General features: G+C 41.6%; 1 protein-coding gene across 5 annotated transcripts in view; it reads right to left on the bottom strand.

Annotated features, from left to right (window-relative positions):
- RGS7BP (regulator of G protein signaling 7 binding protein) overlaps nt 1–26265 on the bottom strand; it is a 111192-nt gene that overhangs the window by 10830 nt on the left and 74097 nt on the right. For 4 of the 5 annotated variants that reach the window (XM_088827725.1, XM_055422002.2, XM_055421998.2 and 1 more), the window contains exons 4-5: nt 11028–11175; nt 8438–8508 (exon numbers count right to left, since the gene is read on the bottom strand). In XM_088827725.1, coding sequence (XP_088683851.1) covers nt 8438–8508; nt 11028–11175 — 219 coding nt within the window. Of the gene's footprint in view, nt 1–8433; nt 8509–11027; nt 11176–26265 lie in introns of those variants that run through there. The other variant, XM_088827726.1, reaches the window with a different exon arrangement.

Raw genomic sequence — 26265 nt, 5'->3', positions numbered from 1 at the left:
AAGGCCATATACCTTCTCTCCCCTCCCTGACTTTACATATGCCATCTCCTTTTATCCAGAAAAGTCTTTTCTGATTGCTCTATGCTTTAACCTTCATGTCTGCATTCATTCTATAAACAATTGCTATAGCCCTTGGGCTTCCCTGATAGCTCAGTTGGTAAAAAATCTGCCTGCAATGCAGGAGACCGTGGTTCGATTCCGTGGTCGGGAAGATCCCCCGGAGAAGGGATAGGCTACCTGCTCCAATATTCTTGGGCTTCCCTTGTGGCTTAGCTGGTAAAGAATCTGCCTGCAATGCAGAAGACCTGGGTTCGATCCCTGGGTTGGGAAGATCACCTGGAGAAGGGAAAGGCTACCCACTCCAGTATCCTGGCCTGGAGAATTCCATGGACTGTCCATAGGTTTGCAAAGAGTTGGACACGACTGAGTGACTTTCACTTTCACAGCCGTTGGAACATTGTCTGTTTCCAACCCTGGGCATCCACAATTCTATAAGCAACTCTTTATGAGACAATAAATTTACCTTTGCTGTTCAACTCTTCATCTCTCATTCACTCCTCAACCCTCCTTAATTAGGCTCTGTGCATGCCCCCAATTCTGAGAAAGCTGATTCTGTCCACCTCACCAGTGATTCCTTTGTTGCTAAATCCTATGGGTAATTTCAGTTCTTCTTTAGCTGAACTGCCCCACACTATGAGCCATTCTTTCCTTGCAACTTTCTTATTCCAGTATGCTGAGCTTCATATAATTTTTTTTGGTAAACTCTTCTTCTTTCCCCTCAAACCTTAAATTTTGGTACTTCTCTGTGTACTCTCTGGGGGTGGTCTCAAGTATTTTCAGGGCTTCAATTACCAACATGCTGCTTGTGTTCAGATCTGTATTTCCTTCCCCTCCAGCTCTCATGTCTCACACCAGCATAGGCATGTACACCCACCACAAGTTCTGAGCACTGGTCTTGGAGTGTCCCCATAATCAGAACTCCATCTGTCCTGTGTGCTACCTCTACTGGTACCGCTCTGCTCTACCTTAGTACAATCATTCACTGCTGCTGCTGCTGCGTCACTTCAGTCGTCCCCGACTCTGTGTGACCCCATAGACGGCAGCCAACCAGGCTCCCCCGTCCCTGGGATTCTCCAGGCAAGAACACTGGAGTGGGTTGCCATTTCCTTCTCCAATGCATGAAAGTGAAAAGTGAAAGTGAAGTTGCTCAGTCATGTCCGACTCCCTTAGCGACCCCATGGATTGCAGCCTACCAGGCTCCTCCATCCATGGGATTTTCCAGGCAAGAGTACTGGAGTGGGGTACCATTGCCTTCTCCGAATCATTCACTCTGCTATCCAAATCTGAACTCAGGTTTTATCCTTGATTCTGCTTTGCTAACATATTTCATCCAACTGGCCATGTCCTCTTCTCCAAGCCCCTGGCTTTAGGTCAGATCGCAAGCATTTCTTACCTGGCTTATCATACTTGCCTACTAACTGAACCCCTCCAGTGACCCCAGGATAAAGTCCAAACATCTTAATATGAATTAGAGCGGTCTTAATGACATAGCCCCCCTACCTCTCTAGTCTCTCTCTGAAGTGTCTTTTCTAACCACTTTCCCAATTAATGGAGTGCTTGTAGTTCATAAAAATCCCCTGCTCTGTCATCGCCCCAGATGCCTTCACACATTTGGAATTTTCTGCCTAGACTGTCTTCTTTCCATCTTTTTTTTTGGCTAATTCTGACTTATCATAAAAAAAAAATCTCAGCTCACACACTTTGCAAAAAGCAATTCTCAATTACTCCCATCTCCTCCATCCCCATTTATAACTAAAATCTGGCTAGGTGAGAATCCAGTATGCCCTTGTAGCATCCTTTACTATTATTGCACTGTTGCCTTTAAACACATTTTTTTTTTTTTGTCTTTCCAATAGTGTGTGTGTTTCCAGAATTCATGTGCCATACCCTGAGGGCTCTATCACAATCTCTGCAAGGGATGGTTATGTCATTTGAAAAAGCTTCCCAGGTGATTCTCATTCCCATTTTGTCCTGTTGAGATAGAGAGCCTCTAGGGCAGTGGTTCCCAATCTTTTTGGTACCAGGGACCAGTTTCGTGGAAGATACTTTTTCCACAGACTGGGGTGGGATGGTTTCAGGAAGATTCAAGAGCATTACATCTATTGTGCACTTTATTTCTATTATTATTACATCAGCTCCACCTCAAATCATCAGGCACCAGATCCCAGAGGTTAGGGACCCCTGCTCTAGGGATAGAGACATCCCCAGCACCTGGCACATCATGGGTGACCATCACATGTTGGATGATGGTGGGGACAAAGAATGCTGAGGTGAGAAATCTATTTTTCCTTTGACAATGTGTAGACACTTAAAATTTGTGAGTAGAGGCTCAGCATAATTAGAGTAATGAACTAAGAAACTGATGTATGATCAGTGATGAGTGGACTAGATGGGAGGAGAGAGAGAGGGGCATAGCGTACTTCACACTGAATCCCGGGCAAAATGTTGTACAGATTGCAAAGAATCTGGGAGAACTGGTAAAACTGCCCAGAGTGACATTCAGACACCAGTTTGAAGCACGGAAAGTCTTTAAATGAGGCGCTGGGGAAGGACCGACAAGGTCATCTCTAGGCTAGCAGGTGGCATAACAGCTCAATGTCCTTCAGCCCCATGCCAGAGAACTCAAGCAGGCTTGGTTGCTTCCACTTATGCACACTGACACGAGTCGAGCAGGGTGTAGAGCATGGGGGGACTGTTCCTAGACCCAGTTTAGTCTGGAGTAGGACTGTCCACAGGTGGTACAGTGGTAAAGAAACCGCCTGCCAATGTAGGAGACACAAGAGACGCAGGTTTGATCCCTGGGTTGGGAGGATCCCTTGGTGTAGAAAATGGTAACACGCTACAGTATCTTTGCCTGGAAAATTCCACGGACAGAAGAGCCTGGCAGGCTACAGCCCATGGGGTCACAGAGTTGGACATGACCGAGGGACTGAGTGCATGAGCGTGTGCACGCGCACACGCACACCCACACACACACACGACTGTCTGCAGGAGAGGACCCATTCTGGAACAACTGCAAGTCCTGACTGATCCACTAGAGACTGACTCTAATGCGTGGCACCACCAACCGAATTTTAGGCAAAAGTAAATGTACTGACAACACCGCACAGGATTCGTGAAGTCAGAATTTTGGAAAAGGTGAAGCTGTCTTTCAGGCTTAATTTATTTCTGTGATGCTTTGTTTGATTGCAGCCTGCATTTAGAAGATGCTTGTCCTTCACGTTCCCATCTCCTTTTAGCCTTTGTCAGTAACCTTGTGGGCTCTCCACAGGTGGTTCCATTTGTAATCCATTTGACACAGCAAGACTCTCATAATTAATGAAGCTCCCTACAGCACTGCCAGTGACCCAGAATGTAGGACAGGAGAGGTGCTGAAGCAGAGGGAAGGACAGCGGGTTGAGAGCCGGGAGTTGGGGAGGCTGCGGGGAGCTGGGGCAGAGCAAGGCAGGCTCCCTCTTCTGCACACCTTTGTCTCCAGTCTTAAAGTACGGGAAGGTCAAGGCCCCATCTCAAATGAAGGCATAATCGTGAACCATTACCATTCCTGCTGTTGGCCACTTTTGCTTGTCACTGAAAGTCAATTTATAGCATATTGTTGCTAAGTCAAGTTTTGATTGTGGTGGGAAGGGGAGATGATAGGATTAAATCTTGAAATGTTAAAATCAACAGGAAGAATCTCTGAGTTGAGGGGACAGGATGGAGTCTGGAAGGGCTTCCCTGGTGGCTCAAATGGTAAAGAATCTGCCTGCAATGCAGGAGACCTGCATTTGATCCCTGGGTCAGGAAGATGCCTGGAGAAGGGAATGGCTGCCCACTCCAGTATTCTTGCCTGGAGAACCCCATGGACAGAGCAGCCTGGCGGCTTACAGTCCATGGGGTCGCAAAGAGTTGGACACGCCTGAGCAGCTAACACACACACATACATATGGAGTTCGGAGAGCAGGGCAATCAAAGCATTTCCAGGGTGGGTCCCCATATACTTGCCTGGCAGGATTTCTACATGGTTAGGATTTGAGTAGGGAAACGGGGCAGTATCTTACTCCTTTTGCTCTCTGCTTCAAACACACATGTAAATGGAATAAAAAGAGAAAAGAAAGACACAGCCAGAAGGAAAACAGATGGCTTTCTATCATGCTTTTCATCCAGTTAGAATTATGTTTTGAAAATAAGGTCCTAAAGAAAAGAACTGGAATACATTTTTTCCACATGTCATCCCACACCATTTTCTGCTGAGATGAGACCTGGATAATAAAGGGATTGTCTGAACAGAGTTCCAGGAAGATAATGGGACAGCTTCTATGCTCTACCTTGGTGTATGCAGTCAGAGAGAGGAATCTGGCTGATTTGCTCATTAAAATGGTGCCCTATGCCTCTGCTAAAACATGTTCCCAGAGTAACTCCCAGAGACCTTCTCTCCTTCCTTTAGGCCTTCTCAGACTCCTGGTGGAGACTCACAACCCTGCTTCTCCACTGCTCACTCCCAGTATGGTCAGTCAAGTCCTACTCTTTGCAACTCCACGGACTGTAACCCACCAGGTTCCTCTGTCCTTGGAATTCTCCAGGCAAGAATGCTGGAGTGGATAGCTATTCCCTTCTCCAGGGGATCTTTCCAACCCAGGGATCAAACGTGGGTCTCCTGCATTGCAGGCACAGTCTTTACCATCTGAGCCACTCATCTCTGTTCTGGGTGTGTTTAATGAGCCCTCCATCATACTGTGAGGGCCGATTAAACACGCCCAGAATAGAGATGCATCTTCATGTGCTAAGGTTCCAAATGAAGAAACCTTAATTTACCACAAGACTTCACCTGAATTTTAAAAATTATTTTAGTACATGTATGACTGAGTCCCTTCGTTGTTCACCTGAAACTACCAAAACACTGTTAATTGGCTATACCCCAGTACAAAATTAGAAGTTTAAAGTTTGAAAAATATTATTTTAAAATCATACAGCATTACTCCCTCCTGAAGAAGACGTTCTATCTTCTAGCTTTTTCCTTTTCATGCCCCAAATGGATTTAGGATTCAAGTCCTGGGTATCCCTTTTTAGGATCTTTTTCCTTTCGCTGACAGTATCAATCATTCACTACTATTATTATATTTTTAAAATGTATTTAAAATTCTAATTATTTTTCCTGCTTATAAAAGTAATAAAGTTATACAAAAGATTTCTATTTTATTATACTTTTATGATTATAAAAATGTCCTAAATAAAGAAAATAAAATATCTGTTCTTCTAATAATGCCTGATTCAAAAACTTTTGGATGAACTTTTATTAACTGTAGGGGTAATGTTTCAGATATTTAAATTTAATATAGGCTACATGGAATCCATGAAATTCAGCCTGGGGGGGCTTTGGGGTGTCATCCTTCTAAGCAAGTACAAGAGGAGACCCATGTGCTATTGGTGGGGGTACTTGCTCTACATATTAAGAAGCTGAGGATAGCTTCAGAGGTGAGCCCAAAATCCAGTCTCAGGGATCAATATTCTGGAGAGCAGGTTCAAGGTCAACTTTTCATGGGCTCAAGGTCAAATTTTCATGGATGTTACACACAGTGGCTTCAGAGTGAATGGAATCAGGGATTATTCTATTTGATGATGATTTGGAGTTTTCCTAAGCTAGGCTGGTGGGCCAGCTGGTAAATAATAATAATAATAATAATAATAATAAACAATATACTGCACTTGTTGAGTGCTTCCTCTCTGTAAGGTTAGTAGCAGGCATGTGATATGCGTTTTTTCACTGAATCTTCATAACAACTCTCTGAAGTAGGTCACCTGATCTCTTTTTCAGGGATGAGGAAACATACATGTTCAGAAGGGAAACAACTTCTAGGAAAATGGCAGAGCCAGCATGGTAACTCAAGGCTAGCTATAACCATGCTTATATCTAGCAGCAAACTTGCATGCTGTGTCCACAGGGCTCTTGTCACCACCAGGTGTTGGAGTAAAACGCTGCTTTCTTAAAACCCTACAAGCCCTCTCAAACATAACCCACAGCCCAAGGCAGTAAGCCTTGGTCAACAGGCCCTTCAGGGGGTACTTGCAGCTACCTGATGCACCGTGTCTCCTGCCTCTTATTTTCCAACACCCGCCTCCCTCCCTTGCAGCTCGGGTCACACTGCACTCTTCTGTCTGTGTTCTCACCTCCACCTCTCCACCTTCTGCCACGCGGCTGCCTGAGCCAAGCTGCACTCCAGCTCTGCCGCCAAGTCCTCTTCCTCCTCGCTCAGAGGCAACCTGCCCTCCCTCCTGCTGAGGCTGTGCTCAGCGAAAACAGGAGGGGGATCTTTCCTTCTTCTGCAAACCCTTTCCCCACCCTGGGTGTAACACTCTCTGAAGCAGATGCTTCACTTAAGATTGCTCTTGGCCATAAGTGCTCAGTGAAAGTGATTATTACTAGCCCTTTGTACCTATCTTCAGACTCTGGGGCTGCAAAGTTGGGTGCAGGTTGAACAAACATTTCCTGTTTATGTCGGCTGTTACTCTGCTGTGTTCAAAGCATTTCTCTAGGTACTGAACACAAAACGGTTAATGGAAGCATACAGAGACCCTTCCCTCACAGAGCTTGCATCCTAGAGAATATCCCCTTTCCCTCTCTGTGTTAGAGTGTATACTCCCATTGCACAGTTCTGGAGACACACTGCCTGGGGTCACATCCCAGACGTCCTACTTATAGTCTGTTTGACCTTGGCCAAGTTAGCTAGCCTGTGTCTCAGTTTCCTGTAAATTGGGAAATTTGAATAGCATTTCCCTCAAACATGTTATTAGAATTAAAGAAGTTAATACAGTTAATACATCTAAGGTATTTAGACTAGTGGCTGTGACATTGTAATTTATACATATTTGATCTTCGACCTATTCCTGGCACAGAGCTACTAAAACTCTTGGAATGTCCTTAGAGAGCCATAAAGATGTCTTTTATTAGGTTAATAATGTGATTTTGGGAAAACACCTGAGGATGGTGTTTTCCTGAGCCAGGAAAACACCTGGCTGCTAGGAGAACCAACTCTTGATTGGAGGGTTAGAACTTTCAATCTCATCTCTGATTTTCAGGGAGGGGGGAGGGGTTGGAGGTTGAACCAATTGCCAATGGCCAATGATTTACTCAATCATGCCTGTGTTTAGGAATTTGCCAGAAAAACCAAAAAGGAAAGGGTTTGGAGAGCTTCTGAGACTGGGAAGATGGCCCTCCTGAAGGTGGCATGGAATTTCTATACCCTTTTGCCACACCTCGCCCACACTTCTGCCATCTGGCTGCTCCTGAGTTAATATCCCATAATAAGTCAGTGAACTGGCAGGTAAAATATCTCTCTGAATTCTGTGAGTTGCTCCAGTGAACTAATTTGAACCTACGGTAGGACTCATTGGACCCTCTGATCTATAGCTAGATGTACAGAAGCTCAAGTGACAACTTGGGCTTGGGACTGGGGTCTAAAGTTGGGGGGAGGACAGTTTTTTAGGACTACTGAACGCTTAACCTGAGGAATCTGATGCCATCTCCAGTAAGTGTCAGAAATCAGTTGAGCTGCAGGACACCAGACTAGTGTCTGATAATTGCTTGGTGATGTGGAAAACGCCGCCCCCCCACTGGAACTGGATATAAAATTACAGTGGCAAGATACGTTAATTACTACTGTTAGTTTGTTTGGATAACATGTGGATGGCAGAGCATTTCCTTTGGAGGTGTTCTTAAGTCTCTTCCACTATAAACTTCATAGAAAAATTTTTTTATTTTGACTGGGTCTTTGTGGTTGCCGCGTGGGCTTTTCTCTGGTCGTGGCATGTGGGGGCTACTTTTCCCTGTGGTACACAGGTGTTTCTCATTATCATGGTGTCTTCTGTTGCCGAGCAAAGGCTCTAGGGCACGTGGGCAGAGTAGTTGCCACTCTTGTGTTCTAGAATATAGGCTCTGCAGTTGTGACACACAGGCTTAGTTGCTCTGCAGCAAGTGGGATCCTCCCTGACCAGGGATAGAAGCCGGTCTCCTGCACTGGCAGGCGAATTCTTTCCACTGAGCCACTGGGGAAGCTGGCTGTAAACTTCTTAAAGACGAGGGCCGGGTCTTCAGCCCTTTTGTGTTTGCCACACACGGTGCAATGCTCTTCGCAGGGTAACAGTGAATACACGCTCTTGACTGATGGGGCCAGGGAAGGAGGTGTCTGTTACCAGAGTGTTTCTCAGCGCCCCTCAGAACAAAACTGCTTTCACCTGATAAACTTTTCTCATCCTCTTATCTTCTCGAGGAAAGACAAAGGTACGCTCGATGCCTTCTATTGCTTGTGTAAAAAACACTTGCTTTCATTTCTCAAGAAACAAGACCCAAGGTTATCGTGTGAAAAACATTCTCTGCCTCAAAAGAAATGACAAGACTCACCTTGATTTTTCAATGGTAAAGGCATAGTTTCCCTGAGTTTGCTTAAAAGGTTTTTCATTTCTCGCATGTCTCTGTAAAATTGATAAAAAGAAAAAATAATCAGCTGTACATTTTTGAAATGCAATCTCCAACTGTGTGTTCTATGACACAACTGAAGGACAAAGTCTGTGCCTTAGTGTACCAGTTCGAGCCTCCAGTAGGCAAATAATTGCATTTATTTTGCTTTTATAAGAAAAAAAGCTAAGTTGGTGGCTCTGAAGGAATGAGAACTACTTGGACAAACATTTCCACAGGGCATTCTGCTAGTAGGAGCCCTCCATCTCTGCCTTCAGTTGGACCTGGCTGAGATGAGAGATGAGCCTCTGGTAATGAGGACAATACTTCGATTTCCAAGGGCAGGTGAAGGACATGCAACTAGGACAACGGGGTTATCCTGGGTGAAGTTGAGGCTGGGTGATGCTGTTCTCATCTGGTCCCAGTGCTGTTCTAGCTGTGTGGGTTCACTCCCTGTCGTCTCTCATTACTCTGATTGAAATTCAGAGTAACACAAGTGTTAAGCATTTCCAAGGATCAACACATTAAACTGACTTGGAATATTTTTAAAAAGCCCTCTTAGTAATTTTAAAGTGCAGCTCACAATGGAGTATTACTCAGCAATTAAAAAGAATACATTTGAATCAGTTCTAATGAGGTGGATGAAACTGGAGCCTATTATACAGAGTGAAGTAAGCCAGAAAGAAAAACACCAATACAGTATACTAACGCATATATAAGGAATTTAGAAAGATGATAATGAAAATCCTGTATATGAGACAGCAAAAGAGACAGAGATGTATAGAACAGTCTTTTGGACTCTGTGGGAGAGGGCGAGGGTGGGATGATTTGGGAGAATGGCATTGAAACATGTATATTATCATACGTGAAACGAATCACCAGTTCAGGTTTGATGCATGATACAGGATGCTCGGGGCTGGTGCACTGGGATGACCCAGAGGGATGGGATGGGGAGGGAGGTGGGAGGGGGTTCAAAATGGGGAACACATGTACACCCGCGGTGGATTCATGTCAATGTATGGCAAAACCAATACAATAATGTAAAGTAATTAGCCTCTAATTAAAATAAATAAATTAAAAATAAATAAAGTGCAGCCCAGTTTGAAGCCCAGGGGTCTCTTAGGGCAAAGTGATAGGGAGGAGCAAGGAAGCCGTCTCCCATCACAGGTCTACTGTGCCTCCTTCTCCCACTCGCTCCCATCCCCTTTGACCACAATCTGGACTTGGAGGCAGAAATGAAATACTGCCAATGCTGAGGGGCAGACTCTCCTCTTATTATTATCCGCCATAGCTCGCTCTCTGACAAGCTTACAAGGCTTGATTAGTGCTTCTGTTCAAGGTTTCTGAAAAGGAAAATGGCTTTGCTGATGGACTATACCCTGACCACGGCACTCTGGCAGGTTTTTCTTCCTGGGAATAGAGCAAAGTATTTTCTACTTTATAAATTAAGAGAAATCACTCCCTCATCATTTGTCTATAGGTCTATCAAATTGTGCCAACCAGCTTTATTGTTTGAATTGTTGGATTCCCAAGCTTACACAAAGTCCAAGTTTTATTAATAGCACATAATTACCACATGCTTCAATTTTCTATAAACACAGAAATTTGGTAATTAGCTTTAGAATTATATTACAATCTGAAAGTAAAACCACAATGGCTATAAATGCCACTGTGTGTTACATTTCTAAAAATAAAAAAAATAAAATGTTCATTATCTTGTCAATGACTCAACCCCACACACAGGGCTCTCAGTGGAATTGCCCAGCGTTCATTCAGCTGCTCCATGTCGGCTCTGGGGACATCAGTAGCAAAGGACAAGAAAGCAGTGTGAAGGCCAATAAACATGGGGCTGATGCCTCTGCCTCAAAGAATGGAATTTTTAGCATCAAGAATTGATTATGATTATATTATTATTGCTTCCTTTTCCCAAGTGAAATAGAAGCACTGTAGAATTTCTTCTTCCCAAGAAAGAAACTGTCTCTGGCCTTGAGCTACTGCTTGTAAAGACAAATGCATTAACACACTTTGACCACTAAGGGGCCATCAGCTAAATCCTAGGAGAGGTAGAGAAGACAGCTCTTCAGAAAACTGTGAACTAGATAGATGCCTCAGCTCCTGACTGGCCACTAAATAGGCCATCCCATACACCTGAAATCTGAAGATCTCCTGGAGTAATCTTTGCACAATTTTGAGTTATTCTCCCTTAAACAAATGGAAATTTTGGGACCCAGCCTGGTGAGCGAGCAGTGATGGGCATATAGATTTGACTTTCTTGCTTCCCAAGGAAGCACTCGGTTTTCATCTCCATGGAGACGCAAGGCTGATGGCGTGGGATAAGCAGAGGCTGGGAGCCCATGTCTCCTGGCAGTTCTGCTGCCATTCTGTAGATGGATTTGGACCCCTTACTGTCTCTCCTCTCAGTTCACTGAGAGCTCTGTTTTCTGAATCTGAAAGAAAAATAATCTCAACCCTCTGTAGCCCCTAAGTATTAACTGGAGGAGGACTGGCAGTCTATTTAGGGTAACTGCCCACTTACCTTTCAGTGTTCTCGATGTCTGTGGAAACCTGCCAGGAATGTTGCTGAACATCTACAGGGGATGACGAGGAGTCCTCAAGAGCAGGTGTTTCGGCACACTCCTCAATTTTGCAATCCAGACTCTTGCTTCCCCCTCCAGGCTCCTTTCCTAAGGGAGTGGGTGTTGGTAAAGAGAAGGGGATAAGAAATCATAAATGCAAATTCTATACCCAAGGTATCATTGCAGACTTTGGCTATGCTTTGAGCCGAATGCTCCATTAACCCTAAAAGCTTTTATTACTATTTATTTTATTATTATTTTATTCATTTTGGGTGTGCTGGGTCTTTGTTGCTCTGCATGGGTTTTCTCCAGGTGTGGCAGGCAGGGGCTACTCTTCGTTGCAGTGCGTAGGCTTCTCATTGCGGTGGTTTCAGTTTGTTGAGCATGGGCTCTAGGCTCGCCGGCTTCAGAAGTTGTGGCACACAGGCTTAGCTGCTCCGTGGCATGTGGAATCTTCCTGGAGCAGGGATTAAACCTGTGTCCCTTGCATTGGCAGGAGGATTTTTAATGGCTGGATCACGAGGGAAGCCCCTACAAACTTTCTGAATAGTACAGTGATTTGTGTGTGTGAGAGTAGCATATTTTCACAACATTCTGGGACAGGTATCTTGAGGTCAATTCAACCTGAAGTTAGGACCCTGCTTTTGATGGAGTTTTGGGGAGTGAAGTCAGATTAGCTCGGGAGAAGGGTAGTTAGCCTGCAAAGTCGTGCTTCTCTTTGGTCCTCAGATGCAGGGCCAGAAGCAGGTGACACCCAGCAGGAGAAATAGGAGCTCCTGGTGTTCTCTCTGACTCTGACACCAGCTCTGTGGGCCTGAGGGAAGCAGCAGAGATTAAGGACCTGCTTTCCGTTTCGTTGGCTCTCCAGCCTCCACCAGTGTATCCTTCTGTGAGGAAAGAGCCCAGTGTCAGGATCCAGCCGTACTCTGTTGGGAGCATCAGTGTCATCAGCTGAAGCACCGTGCACTGCGTAGCTGTCCCTAGCAGTGCATTGCCAGTGCACGAAGACTTGTACTTACTGCGACTGATCTTAAGGGAATAAATCAAATGCTTTCTGGAAATAAATCTCCAAAGTGGTTCAGCCATAAATTCCTATGAAATTACATGGGAGGTATAGTCTGTGGCCCAGGTGTCCTCTGTTAATGCCTTTTATTCTGCCTTGAACATCTGTGTATCTGCACGGAGTTATCTTGCTGTCATGAGAAGGGCCTGTGAGGCTCAAGAACAGGATTTGAAACTGGCCTTTTCAGTTGTTCACTTATTCATTCATCCGCTCACAAATGTTTCCTGAGTGTCCACCAAGTATCAGGTACTGGGCTTGATGCTAGAGATACAGAAGTGAGAGAAAGACATAGTCTTTGCCTCATGGAGCTTAAAGTGCTGGAGATAGACAACTAAAAAAATTTAGAAATGATTACAAAGCTGTTGTATAATATGAAGTAATCTGGTAAAAAGTGGGTAGCTATATTGTTTCACTCTTTCAACGAGTTTTATTTGTATTACGTAACTGCAGCTCTAGACTAGTTGTCAAGAAATCATTACAGCCTCTATTATTGAATGTTCATGAGATAGCAGCTCCACCCAGTTACCTCTTAGCTCAGTTTCCTTAATCATCATGTAATTGTTTTTGCATGTTGAAAAAAACAAAATATAAAAACACTTAAGAAAAAGCAGGCTGTTACGGTAAAATCTAATGGGAATCTTTTCCCTTGGGTTCTTGATTTGAAGGGGTCTAGCAAAAATTTGAAAGTCACTTTCACTTTTCACTTTCATGCACTGGAGAAGGAAATGGCAACCCACTCCAGTGTTCTTGCCTGGAGAATCCCAGGGACGGCAGAGCCTGGTGGGCTGCCATCTATGGGGTCGCACAGAGTCGGACATGACTGATGTGACAGCAGCAGCAGCAGCAGCAAAAATTTTATCCATGGGGTCATTTCTAACCCATGAGGTAGCAACACCAGGAGAAAGAGACAAGCAATTAACTGGTAATTAACTGTGTACCATTCATCAGCCTATAGTAGAAATGGACCTCTGAATATTCAGCCAAAGCACAAACACAAGTTTACTGGTGAAATTTTGATCCTTTGTGTATACTTTATGCACACTGATCCTGGGTGATTTAATTGCTTTTCTAATTTTATGGTATTTCTGTTGGTAGAGATGAATTAAGTACATAATTTAGCATACGATCATTTCCCAGTTGGAAGGCACTGACTTCTTAGCATTTGCATTCCTCTCCTGGTAGAGTGCACAAATGCAGTCCATGTGGCACCTACCTCTGAGCATTCAGCCTTGGGATGTGAATCTGAGCAGTGGTGGATAATAACTTGAGTTAGAGACAAAACAAGGTGTGTCACCCCCAAAATAGCCCAAAGCTCTAAAGGAGAGGCCCATCTGAAAGCCCACATGGCTCCTGTTCTGCTCCTTTGGTGCTGAAATGCTGTGCAGAATGGAGTATGGTTTGGGCAGCAAATTGGAGACCCAGAAGATTCACACAAATTCTCTGCTTTATGGGCTCTGCTTGCATGGGACCACTGTAGCCCTTGTCCTGTGGTCAGGACTAGGGAGTCCAAAGCTTTCATTCGTGGGAATGGGAGAACGCAAGGTAGTGTGATGTTCGGACTTAAAGTCCTCCCTCTACCTCCTTCATATAGTCACCTCTTACACATGAAGGCTCATATGGATTCCAGTCCACAGTCACTTTGTTTACTCCTACTGCCTGTGCTAATTCTACTTATATGAGGCAAATACGTTCTATAACTTTTTCAAAGTAACGTAACTACTCGTGTATTCCTGAAACATGCCTATGAGTTTGCAATGCAAGCACACCCTCCTTTCCCTCATTTTTCAGAGCCTAGGTCTAATTCTGCTAATGTAGATGAACAAGAATGGAAAACCTGGATGCTGGACCTGCAGTTTGGTGCTTTCTGTCAGCTCACAAAATCTCTGCAGAATTTTGATCATACTATATCTTCTCTGGCTGGCACATCATAAAAGACAGGACACTGGAGTGGTTTTCAATTTCAGAACATGTATTCAAATCAAAACTGCTCTCATTCCTTGAGAGCACTGACTTGACACTAGGCATCTTTCCCACTATAGTCCCTGTGTATTGCCTTCGTAGAACTTAACCACTGTTAGAAAGTATGTTATGTATTTGCTAACTAGTTTATTATTTGCTTGCCCAAACCCTACTCTAATCACTCATCTCCAAACTGGATATGTAGTCTGTAAGGCCAGGAATTTTTCTGTTTTTTTCTGTTCTGTAAGTCTAGTACCAAGGATGAAGTCTTACACATTGGACAATTTCAATAGATATATGGCATTAAAAAGGAATTATATATGTTATACAACTTTCTTTGCCATGTCATCATGGTTAGAGATACTTTCATATTAGTGCATTCTGATTTATTTCATGCTTTTTAATGGATGCATAGTATTCCCCAGCAAGGAATTGACATTATAATTCTTCCCCTTCTTTACCATATGCCAGTATTTGTATAGGACAGATCCTTTAATATAGAAAACTGGGACAAAGCACACATATTCACATTCTGTACTTTAATACATACTGCCAAACTGGCTTCCGAAAAGGCTATGCTAGTTTTTTTTTGGCGGGGGTGTTGGGTCTTTGCTGTGGTGCGCAGGTTTTCTTCTTGTGGAGGATGGGCTTTGATGCCCCACAGCATGTGTGATCTTAGTTCCCCAATCAGGGTTTGAACCTGCATTCCCTAAATTGGAAGGCAGAGTCTTTACTATGGACTACCAGGGAAGTCGCAGGCTTTGCTAATTTACATTTCGCTTCTACTCATTGATTACTTTTTCAGTACTGTCTAGATTTCGTGGTTTATTAAAAGATTTTGCTCTCCTTGAGTCTGGTAATTTATTTGTCCTAGAAAATCATTCACTAATTACATTTTTAATAGACAGTTTTCTATTGTAACTGTTTCCCATCTCTACTGCTGCATATTGGTGGCTGACAGTTTCTTTGTATACCACTGCTTCTTGGATTTTGTATCTTCCTCTTTCCTGGATTCATTTTAATTTTTCTGGAATATATCTTTGATTATTTCAGAGGCGATCTCTGAATACAAAATTTCTTAGTCTTCATATTACTGAAAATACTTTTTGCTTCTCTCTCTGTACTTGCACTTAAATTCTAATTGGCTGGATATAAAAATCTGTGTTCTGAGTTTCTTTCAGAACTTGGCTGATATTGTTCTCTTTCTTCTATATATATCCAAGGATGCTATGTATGTAGACTGTTTATCGCCCTCTGAAAATTTTTTATCTTTAAACAATTGAGTTATGAAATGGTTCCTAAATATGTCTAGATATGAGTACTTTATACATTACTCCTTTTTTGGCATTTGACTTGCATTTGCAGTCTATTTTCTCCAATTATTTTATATGGAAATTTTCAAACCTATAGCAAACTTCCAGAATAATTCAATGAACATCCAAATATTCTAGTTTCACCAATTGTTAATATTTAGACCTATTTTTCTTTTTTTAACTTATTTTTTAATTGGAGGAAAATTGCTTTACAGTGTTGTTGGTTTAGCCATATTTTTCTTTTGTCTCTCTCCTTCTCTCTCTGTGTATACCTATATATGCATATATATAGAGTTCACATATAAGATTATGTGTATAATTTATATGTACAATGTTTATAATTTTTGATGGGCCATGTAAAAGTTACAGACATTAATGATATTTCATCCCAAATACTTCAACATATATCTCCTAAAGAACATTTTCCTATATAATCTTAAAACCATTATCACATGAAAAACTTTATTTAACTTTAATTAAATCCATGATTCAATTCAATTTGATGCAATACTATTATTTAATAGATGGGCTTCCCTGGTGGCTCAGATGGTAAAGAATCTGCTTGCAATGCAGGAGATCCCAGTTGGATCCCTGGGTCGGGAAGATCCCCTGGAGAAGGAAATGGCAACCCATTCTACTATTCTTGCCTGGCAAAATTCCACAGACAGAGGAGCCTGGCAGGCTACAGCCCATGGGGTCACAAAGAGTCAGACACAATGAGCAACTAACACTTTCACTTTATTATTTAATATATATATCTATATCTAAATTTTCCAGTTTTATAAGTATTCCACAATATCCAGTTTTTCCAGTAATGTCATTTATAGTTTTCTTTCCACACTGAAGGATTCAATTAAGGATTATGTACCACATTTATCTGTCATGTTTCTTTATTCTCTTTTAACCTAGAACAGACTCCTGGTCTTTCTGCATCCTTCATGATGCTGATATTTTTGAACAGAGAGTCCAGGCCAGTTGTTTTAAAGAATGTCTTTAAATAGAGAATTGTCTGATTGTTTCCACAAGTCTAGATTCAGAGTAAACATTTTTAGTGAGAATATTATAGAAGTAATACTGTGTCCTTTTTAGTGCATTGCATTAGAAAGCACACAAGTGTTTGTTCCATTATTAATGAGGTTAGTTAAGTACTGATAGCGTGGTTAAGGTGATTTCTTCCAGCATTTTTAGGTGGAGGAACGCTTTCCCTTTGTAATTATTAAGTAATATGTGGAGTGATTTATTGAGATGTTATAGCCTTCTCAATTTAAATATTTCTTCCATTAGGTTTGGGAAAAGCTTTTCTATTTTCGTTGATTATTTATATTTTCTCAGTTCTATCAGAATTCCTATTTCATGTTAGAATCTCTGGATCGTATTTATCCCCTATATTCTATATTCACTGTGGGGACTGAGTTCTGGGAGAGTAACTTGACTTGACCTTTCAGGTCCCTATTTGATGGGTTTCTGTTTGTTTTGACTGCACTGCAAGGCATGTGGAATTTTGTTTCCTGACCAGGGACCAAACCAGCACTCTGCATTGGAAGCCCAGAGTCTTAACCACCAGTCCCTATTTTAAGCTCTCAGTATTTCCATTATAATAATTAAGAATTGTGAAGGGTCTGAATTTCCTCTATGTGTGTTAACCTTCCACAATCTCACGGGCACTGGAAAGAGACACAAGACTCCTAGGTTAGAGACGAAGACAACTTTGTACACAGAACAGGAATAGAGTAGCAGCATCTGTATTAATTTCTTGAGACACCAGAAGGGCCAGATCATACTTCCACACACACAGGAGATAAAAGTCCAGAGATTAAGGATCCAAAGTCTTCTTATAGAAGACTTTATAGAAGAGACATGCCTTCTTATAGAAGGCATGCCCTTTGCTTCAGAGGGAAATATTCTCATTATACTGAATTGAAGCATTCCTTGCTCTGGAGGGAGACACAGTCTCTCTTTTTCAAGACATTTACTAAATAAACATCCTTGAAAAGATAGTGTAAAACAAAGGCAGTCAGTATCTCACTTTGCAAGATAAGCAGACATGCAAGAGACTGAAAAAATGTCTCCCAACACTAATTAAACCATCTACTGAAATTTTATGTGATAGATAACACTTTGATTTCCAAGAAAACTGATAGATTCCTTACTGCTGTAGTTTTTGAGGTGTGACAGACCTAAAATAAGTCTCTGAAACTATTAATTACATTTATATTTTAAATTCTTCATCTGTTTCTACTTAAAATCTGTTCATCAAGCATTACCTGTTTGCATATTGCCATTTGGTACATCCCTTTAAGGGTGTTGGTTTTTCTGTTTGCCTATCATTCTGTTGAACATCTTTCTTCTGGTGACTAGAAATGGAGCAGGTGTTTGGCTGGACAATGCATGTCTACAGCTTGTCTTCTGGGTGCTTCTCATCTCCACTGATAAGCTGACTTGGGTACACATCCTATTTCTTGAGTCCCGTGTTTGCTTTGAGTTTCTTGTTTACAAGTTCTACTCCAAAGAGATAGGTGGGTCAATTTAGCCTGAGAAAAAACACTGCAGTCTTGTGCTCTCTTTCCTGTTCTGCATCTGCCCTCATGGAGGATTCGGGTTATTTCACCCTCTGTTCTGCTTTGCCGCCCAGTCCTGACACTCACAGCAGGTGTCCTCCTGTGGCAAGCAATGCCTATCTCAGTTACTCAGTGTGAGGTAGTCCAGCTCTTCCTGAATGCAGTTTCGAACATTCATTTCCCTGACAGCATTTCCAGAAATCCTTCCTGTGATTTGCATTTGTTGACTCTTAGGTTGAAGTATCTCTGGAATCAATTTTATTTTTGTAGTATTTTTCTCCTGCATGAATTTCTTTTGTTTCTCCTTGAGTTTCTTATCGGCTCTGGCTTCCTTTCTTCCTTTATATCCACCAATCCTATCTCCATTGCTTTTGAGCTTTGAGAAATTCCTCAATTTCTGGTTTGTTGAAATCATCCTTCCTTGTTTTTCAGGGCCATGGGAGACTGTTTTGTGTTTGCCGAACTCTATTTTTTTTTTCCTCTTCCTCCTTTTTTTTTTTTTGCCTGTGTGACAGAGTTTTGGCAAATGAATTCTGAATAAGAATGATGTATGCTTCTTCCAGATGAGCTTCTAAAAATTCTCCCGTAGAAACCCTTATGCTTTCTTTTCTCCCCTGACCATTGGATGGATGTGGGGAATGGAAAGAGCAAAGGGCCCAGCCCACCCCAGCTCTGGGGCTGGACTTTGACATGGGTAAAGAGTGAACTCTTTTATTCTGATCCATTGAGGTTTGGTGGTGTTTCATACACTTGGTACCCTACCCTGACAAATACAAGAACTAATATGGATTTACTCTGTTCATTATATCTTTTGCTGGTACTAAGTCCAACATCTCTGGACAAGCTTCTTTTTCTCCAGGTACACTCTCTCTCTTTCAACAACAGAATGAAAGCAAATTCCTTTTGCTTATTCAATAATTATTAACTGAAAGTAATGGTGAACACACTCAAAGTGATCAATTCTAGACAGGACAACAGATGACAAATCAGATGTCTACCCCTCAATTTAACATGTGCCTGGGGAACACATTGGGTGGGCATAGGTCCAGCCATGGAGAGCCAGGGAAAGCGCTCTGCAGGGAAGTCCCATCTGACTTTCAACTCAAAGAAAGCACAGGGGTAGACATGTAAAAGGGTGGTTGTGGGATAGGGTAGGGTGGACAGTATGTTACAGGCAGAGGGAGCAACTGGAAAGAACTTCCAAATTCAGGTTAGTTCGAGTCCTTGAGTGTGGCCAGCAGGGTTTGGGGGTCAGATGGGGTGGGGTGGCTGGTTAGAATTGAGGTTGGAGAGATTAGATGTTCTTTTGAACCCCATCAGAAAGTCAGCAGGGGAGTGCCCCACACACCTAGACAGTGGCAGATCTGAGTTCTGCATGCCCAGCTTCCCCACTTTGACCAGGGATCCTTAGAAGGAGCACTTCAGATGGTGTCTGCGCTGCTCTTAGGAAAAGCGTCAGGCTGCTTCCAGATGGTAACTTCAAGTCAAAGTTTTACTTTGCCTGAGAGTGACTATGCATTTAAAATCTTTTTTTTTTTTATTATGAAATGAAAAACTCTGTCCCCTGAAAAATCAATTTCAGGCCTCAGTGAACAAATATTTTCTCAGGGAGGAGATGGAGGGAGGGGAGAAGGGAGAGCCTTTAGAGCACCTTAAAATCACACTAAGCTGGCTTCACCCTGTTGAGAACCAAGACATCAAAAAGTTGGCCACTTTCCTCAGTGCTGTGCAAAGCTTTTGGCCTTCAGCTCCTTTGGGATTTCCATGTATTTTTAGCCTGTTTATGGATACTATAACAGGCATGTTTGAGAAAAAGGAAACCACCCATGAAGCACATACCAGTTTGGAAAACTGGTTATTCTTATATTCGTGAGAAATGGCCAGTTGTTGAGGAGGAACAAAAACACATCTGATTGTGGGACAGTCTCAAAAGTCCCACAGAGCTCCTTCCACCTCCAAAGTCCTAGGACTTCACTAGCCCCAGAAGACTGGGCTGGGGTCTTTTGTTTAGAGAAGTGGCCCCTTTATCACCCTCCACTCTGGAGACTTCTTTCCTACTCCTGACCTCACGTCTCCCGTTCTCTTTCTTCTCTTACTATTCTCTCTTCCCTCCCCTCCACTCCTTCTTGCTGCCACTCCGTCTTCAGCCTAGAGTGACAGTAGAAAGCACTGCCATAGCATCCCCTTGGAGACCCTGAGTTTGGCCTCTGATGTCCGCTGTAGTCAACTTTATTCATTTGTGTGAATTTCCCTAGGAATCAAAACAAAACAATCTTCTCCGAGCAAATATGATATCACTGCACTATCATTTCCTTGATGGCAGGGGCAAATTTCTCATGTCCTCTGTGCTCCAGACACATTATCTGCTATGATAGTGTATCTAGGGAAGGCTCCCGGGATGGTTTTTGTACTGACTGTGAGCAACTAAATGAACACAGCTTACAGGAGATGTGTGGAAGCTTATCCACATGGTTACGCTTGTTCTCATGCATTTTCATAACTGGTAGAAGCTTTGTAACTCCATGCACTGTGAAAAGGAGTGGGGAAATGTAGGCTGTTAAGTAATTCACTTTTATCCTTGCATTTCCGAAAAGCATGTAATTTAAATACAAATAAGTTATATTAATTCAGTTAGTTGTTTACCTGTATTAAAAAATAGTTTCAAAGGCTCTTCTACATTGTGGTGAGATATTCATAGTGCCATAAAACATATAGCGGAAAAATAATACTTATACCATAAACAGAGCTCTTTTCTTGCCCATACACTGGGAAATGAACACTTTCCAATTTAGAGAAGAGACCAAGCTACCTCCTCTTCCCAGCCCCTCCCACTGCCCTACGTCCTCTGCACTCCGTATGACACGAGTCGTATCACTGCCCCCAGAGTAGTAGTCATCTTGGTGGTCTCCTAGCTGCATGGAGGAAGCGGAATAACAGGACACTGGAGACAACAGAAACACGTTCAAGGGAGGTCCCTGTGAGGCTTTCATTGCTCCATCTCCAGCCCCTAAGATAGAGCAGAACAACGTGCAGGAGGTATCAACTGTGTAGTTAATTAACTTCAACTTTCCCAGAATGAGTATCATAGCTAAAATCCCGCTCCCTTTGTATCACATGAAAGCTTCATTTTATTTTCCTAAATATAAGCATTTCCTAGGCAGAATTAAACTTCTTTACCCAAATCAAAATATTTTGTAAATAATTAAGTGATTGATGGAGTTCACGTTCCCTCCTATCTTAGAAGTAACTCTGAACTTCTTTTGGTAAGAAATAAAATGCACAATGAATTTTAGCAATTCATTAAACATGGTGTCTTGAAATATGCACAGCAATCCCAGTCAGATCTGAGAATAAATTCAGCCCATGGTGCTAGTCTAGTATTTTTCATTTCTGCATTTGATATGTTCTCTTGCCTTTCTCCAAGGTAGCTTAGTGGGCAATGGTTTGGTGTGGTAGAACAATCGCACACTTAGTCAAGGGGATGAATGTGTTAGGTGACCCCGGACAAGTTACCTCTTTGAGCCTCAGCTTCTCCATCTGTAAAGTGGGAAAAACAATATTTGAGTATGAAATAAGATGGCATGGATAAAGCACCTGGCAAGTAGAAGGTACACAACAAGTGGAAGCTGTGATCATTGTTATTTTCCTAGTCCTCAGCTGACATCTACTTTGACCATAGGTGATGAATATGGTGTCCTGCTCCCTGTTTGGTATTTAAGACAAGGAGACAGAATAATAGATGGTGTTAGACTGCCCTTAGATTCCAGAAGTTGTTTATATTTATGTTCTTCAAATAGTACAAACTTGTTCTGGTCTTGGGTCCTTTGCATTAGATACAAATGCTTATGAAGTTGTGTCCTTCTTGTCGTTAAATCTCAGATTAAGTTCTGTCTCCTCAGAGAGTTTTGATCACCCCTTCTAAAACAGTCACCCAGTCACAGTTCACCTATTCCATTTTAATTATTGACATTGTAATTATTAGTGTTTGGGATTTTTAGAACTTTCTTCCCCTCCTATGTCTCTGCACGAGACTATATACTCAACAAGAACACAAATCTATCTCTGTAGTCCTGATAATTTCAGTTTCCCAGTACCTTGCAAATGATAGGTGCTCAATAAATATTTGTTCAAAGGACAAATGCACATGTCCACCCATAATTTGAATCATAATCTATTTTAAGATTTATCCCACTTCATTTCTTCTAACCTAATGTTCTATTTCAGTATCAACAGCCTCATTACATTGGAAAGTAAGGCTTGTGGCTCTACTCTATTTCTGGCTTTATGTTGCTTGTTTCTTTTATTGGTGTGGGTCATTTTCTTTACATTCCTTAATAGGAAATGGAATACCCAGGAGTCTTTATTGCTCATATGCTATTCTTTGTCTTGAGCTTATCCTGTTTTTGCTGGATGGATGGCTGTTCATTAATTTCTTATTAGAGCATCTTGATCTCTCAACTCCTACTAGACTTTGAATTAAGAATTTTAAACTTTCAACATTTCTCTCTTCTTTTCCTTTTTGTGATTACATTTCCTCTGCATTTTTTTCTATCTGTATATATCCTAGTGGCACAATACAGGGGAAGAATCCATCTTATTTTAGATCTTAAGAGAAGGAAGGAAGAGTGGTATACCTCAAAGGACCTGGGGAAAATCTGACTGTAAGCGATGGCAGAGGGTTGGAGCAGAGTCAGAGAAAGTGCTTGACAGAATGAGGAGAATTGAGCATAAAAACGGAAAGAGCAAGTTCACATGTGAAGGGAGCTTGCACTGGAGTGTTCTCTCATCTCTGCTTCTTCCAGAATGGGAATGTTGTGAAAACTGACTAACTGGGAGTAGAATGGGAGAGAGGAAAGCTGTGGGCAAAACAGCAGAATTGTTGAATTCTCTTAGACACCTGGCTTCGCTTTCTGCCACTGGAGTGAATGAATCCTGAGGTCTCATTTTATCTGGTGTCAGGAAACAGGCATTAATGGTCAATGTGATACATGGATTCAGTTGTGAGAAAAGATTTCCTACCTAATTAACTGTGAAGAAGTGAGAGCAGTTATTTTTTCACTATAAACACAGAAATTAGACTTTGTCAAATAATAGTGCAATCTACAACTTAAAACTGTTAGAATATGAGGCTATACAATGCCTAAAATTATTCCTATCTGTCATATTCTCATAACAGTTTTTCAGAACCACACTTGTATAGCATAATCTAATAGCCTTTATTAAATGTGTATTTTTACCTCATATTTCTGTAATTTACTTTAATTTTGTTGGCCATGAAATAGGACAATCATCTTAGCATTGTTTGTCTTCATTTTTGGCAATAATGTGATCTTATAAAAGATTTCTAAGTAGATTGTACCAATCAGACTTATGAGACAGCAAAAATTTAGAAACATGGGGTATGCAGAAAGCATGAAGAGCCACTGAATATATTGTTAACGAAGGATACTTATAATTTGCTTAATTGACAGAGGACAATCTTCATTATTAAATTCAAGCTCCCTGCAGAAGCTTTAAAATGATTTGAGGCTTAGTTTTTCCCAGAAACAAACTGTACTCCTCACCCCTGCAGTAACCTTGTGTGCCCTTTTCCTCCAAAGAATAAACACATGACTACTCAGTACAATAGTAAAACTAAACGTGATAATACAATCCTTTCTGGACTTAGCAGTCAGGGAGGTAATTAGAAATAAAAATAAATTAAAAGTACAGATAACTGCAAAATAATTTGGCTTCAGAATCTAATCACAACAAAAAATTGACCAGAAACCATATAGAGCCAAAATAATGACTCAATTGCAATTCCTTTTCCCCCCGCCTTGATGAAATAGAATAAATAAGAGAACCTGTAATAACAAATTAGCCAACCTGTAATAAAAAATTAGCAGGAAGAAGAAACTAGCTAACCTAATAGTTACCAAAATATAAATTTTTACTATAGCATAGCATTAAAAGAAACATACCAGAAAGAGATTCTAAACAGAAAGAGATTGAATGTTACAGACTAGAATGGCAATCACCATTCCCCTAAGATTCTGAGGACTACACTCATCCCTCAGTATCTCTATGTGTGGGGAGGTGGGGTGGTTGGTTTTAGGACATACCCTGGATACCAAAATCCATGGATGCTCAAGTCCCACAGTCAGTCATCTATATCCATGGTTCCATATCCATGGATTCAAACAGCCACAGATTGTAAGCATAGTGCATGATCTGCCATTGTTTGAATCTGGAAGGGTCAAATGTATTTTATTTCAGGAAGGGACTTTGTGAGATCTCCTAGACCCTTCCTAGCCCAAGGCTACACTAGAGCTATCACTGTTTGGATAAAGAGTGTATTTTCTGGCATCTTAAATCTTGGTGGACAAATTTCTTTCTAGTGTTGATAAAGAAGAAAGTTTACAACATGTATGTACTTAGATGAGTAAGAATAGCCAGGTAAGAGTTTGGAAGTTTCCATTTTTATACATACAATGGGGTTATTTCCTTTTGTTTCAAAGGGTAGCTAAATGGTTATCCATCTTCACTGTGTTTCAGAATCACCTGGAGTGCCCCCAGATTCTGATTCAGTGGGTCCTGGACAGGATCCGTTCATCTCCATGTTTATCCTGGATAATTTTGTAGCACATTTTCTAAGGATTTACATTCTAAGTAGTACTTTAGGAGAATAAAATAGAAATCCAAATAGAGACTTAATCCTACAAAGAGGAGAAATCAAAGATGCTCTTAGGTATACTCTTTTAAGAGTTTTACAGTAAGGTGCTAGAGCAGGGAGCAGGAGCTTATATTTTTAAAGGAAGAAGCAGAGAAGGGCACCAGTCAGAGACTGACAGTGAAGACAGGAGGCAGTGCAAGCCAGATGAAATGATCAGTTAAGAATCTAGGTGTTTTTTATTATCATGAAAGAAATAAAAGAAATCAAAATATGCATAGAAACAAATGAAAATATGACAACCCAAAACATATGGGATTCAGTAAAAGCAGTGCTAAGAGGAAGGTTCATAGCGATGTAAGCTTACCTCAAAAAACAAGCTGCTAAGTCACTTCAGTCGTGTCCGACTCTGTGTGACCCCATAGACGGAAGCCCACCAGGCTCCCCTGTCCCTGGGATTCTCCAGGCAAGAACACTGGAGTGGGTTGCCATTTCCTTCTCCACAAAAAAAAGAGGAAAATCAAATAACCTAACTTTACACATAATCTAGAAAAAGAAAAAATGAAGAACCCCAAAGTTAGTAGAATGAAAGAAACAATGAAAATCAGAGAAAAAATAAGTGAAAAAGAAACAAAAGAGACTATAACAAAAATAAAACTAAAATCTGGTTCTTTGAGAAGATAAATAAAATAGACAAACCATTAGCCAGACTCATCAAGAAAAAAAGGGAGAAGAATCAAATCAACAAAATTAGAAATGAAAATGGAGAAATCACAACAGACAAATAGAAATACAAAGGATCATGAGAGAATCAGTTCAGTTCAGTTGCTCAGTCGTGTCCGACTCTTTGCGACCCCATGAATCACAGCACGCCAGGCCTCCCTGTCCATCACCAACTCCCAGAGTTCACTCAAACTCATGTCCATCGAGTGGGTGATGCCATCCAGCCATCTCATTCTCTCTCGTCCCCTTCTCCTCCTGCCCCCAATCCCTCCCAGAATCAGAGTCTTTTCCAGTGAGTCAACTCGTTGCATGAGGTGGCCAAAGTATTGGAGTTTCAGCTTTAGCATCAGTCCTTCCAATGAACACCCAGGATTGATCTCCTTTAGAATGGACTGGTTGGATCTCCTTGCAGTCCAAGGGACTCTCAAGAGTCTTCTCCAGCACTACAGTTCAAAAGCATCAATTCTTCGGCGATCAGCTTTCTTCACAGTCCAACTCTCACATCCATACATGACCACTGGAAAACCATAGCCTTGACTAGATGCACCTTTGTTGGCAAAGTAATGTCTCTGCTTCTTAATATGCTATCTAGGTTGGTCATAACTTTCCTTCCAAGGAGTAAGCGTCTTTTAATTTCATGGCTGCAATCAGCATCTGCATTATTATCAGCAAACATATGCCAATAAAATGGACAACTTGGAAGAAATGGATGAACTCTTAGAAAAATATAACCTTCCAAACCTGAACCAGGAAGAAATAGAAAATCTTAACAGACCCACCACAAGCATGGAAATAGAAATTGTAATAAAAAATCTTCCAACAAAAAAAAGCCCAGGACCAGATGGCTTCACAGGTGAATTCTACCAAAAATTTAGAGAAGAGCTAACACCTATTCTACTCAAACTCTTCCAGAAAATTGTAAAGGAAGGT

This window comes from Moschus berezovskii, chromosome 18 (assembly GCF_049115385.1).
Source record: "Moschus berezovskii isolate FMDL1 chromosome 18, NW_MosBer_1.0, whole genome shotgun sequence".
Taxonomy (NCBI): Eukaryota; Metazoa; Chordata; class Mammalia; order Artiodactyla; family Moschidae; genus Moschus; species Moschus berezovskii.
This window is presented reverse-complemented; position numbering and strand designations above follow the sequence as displayed.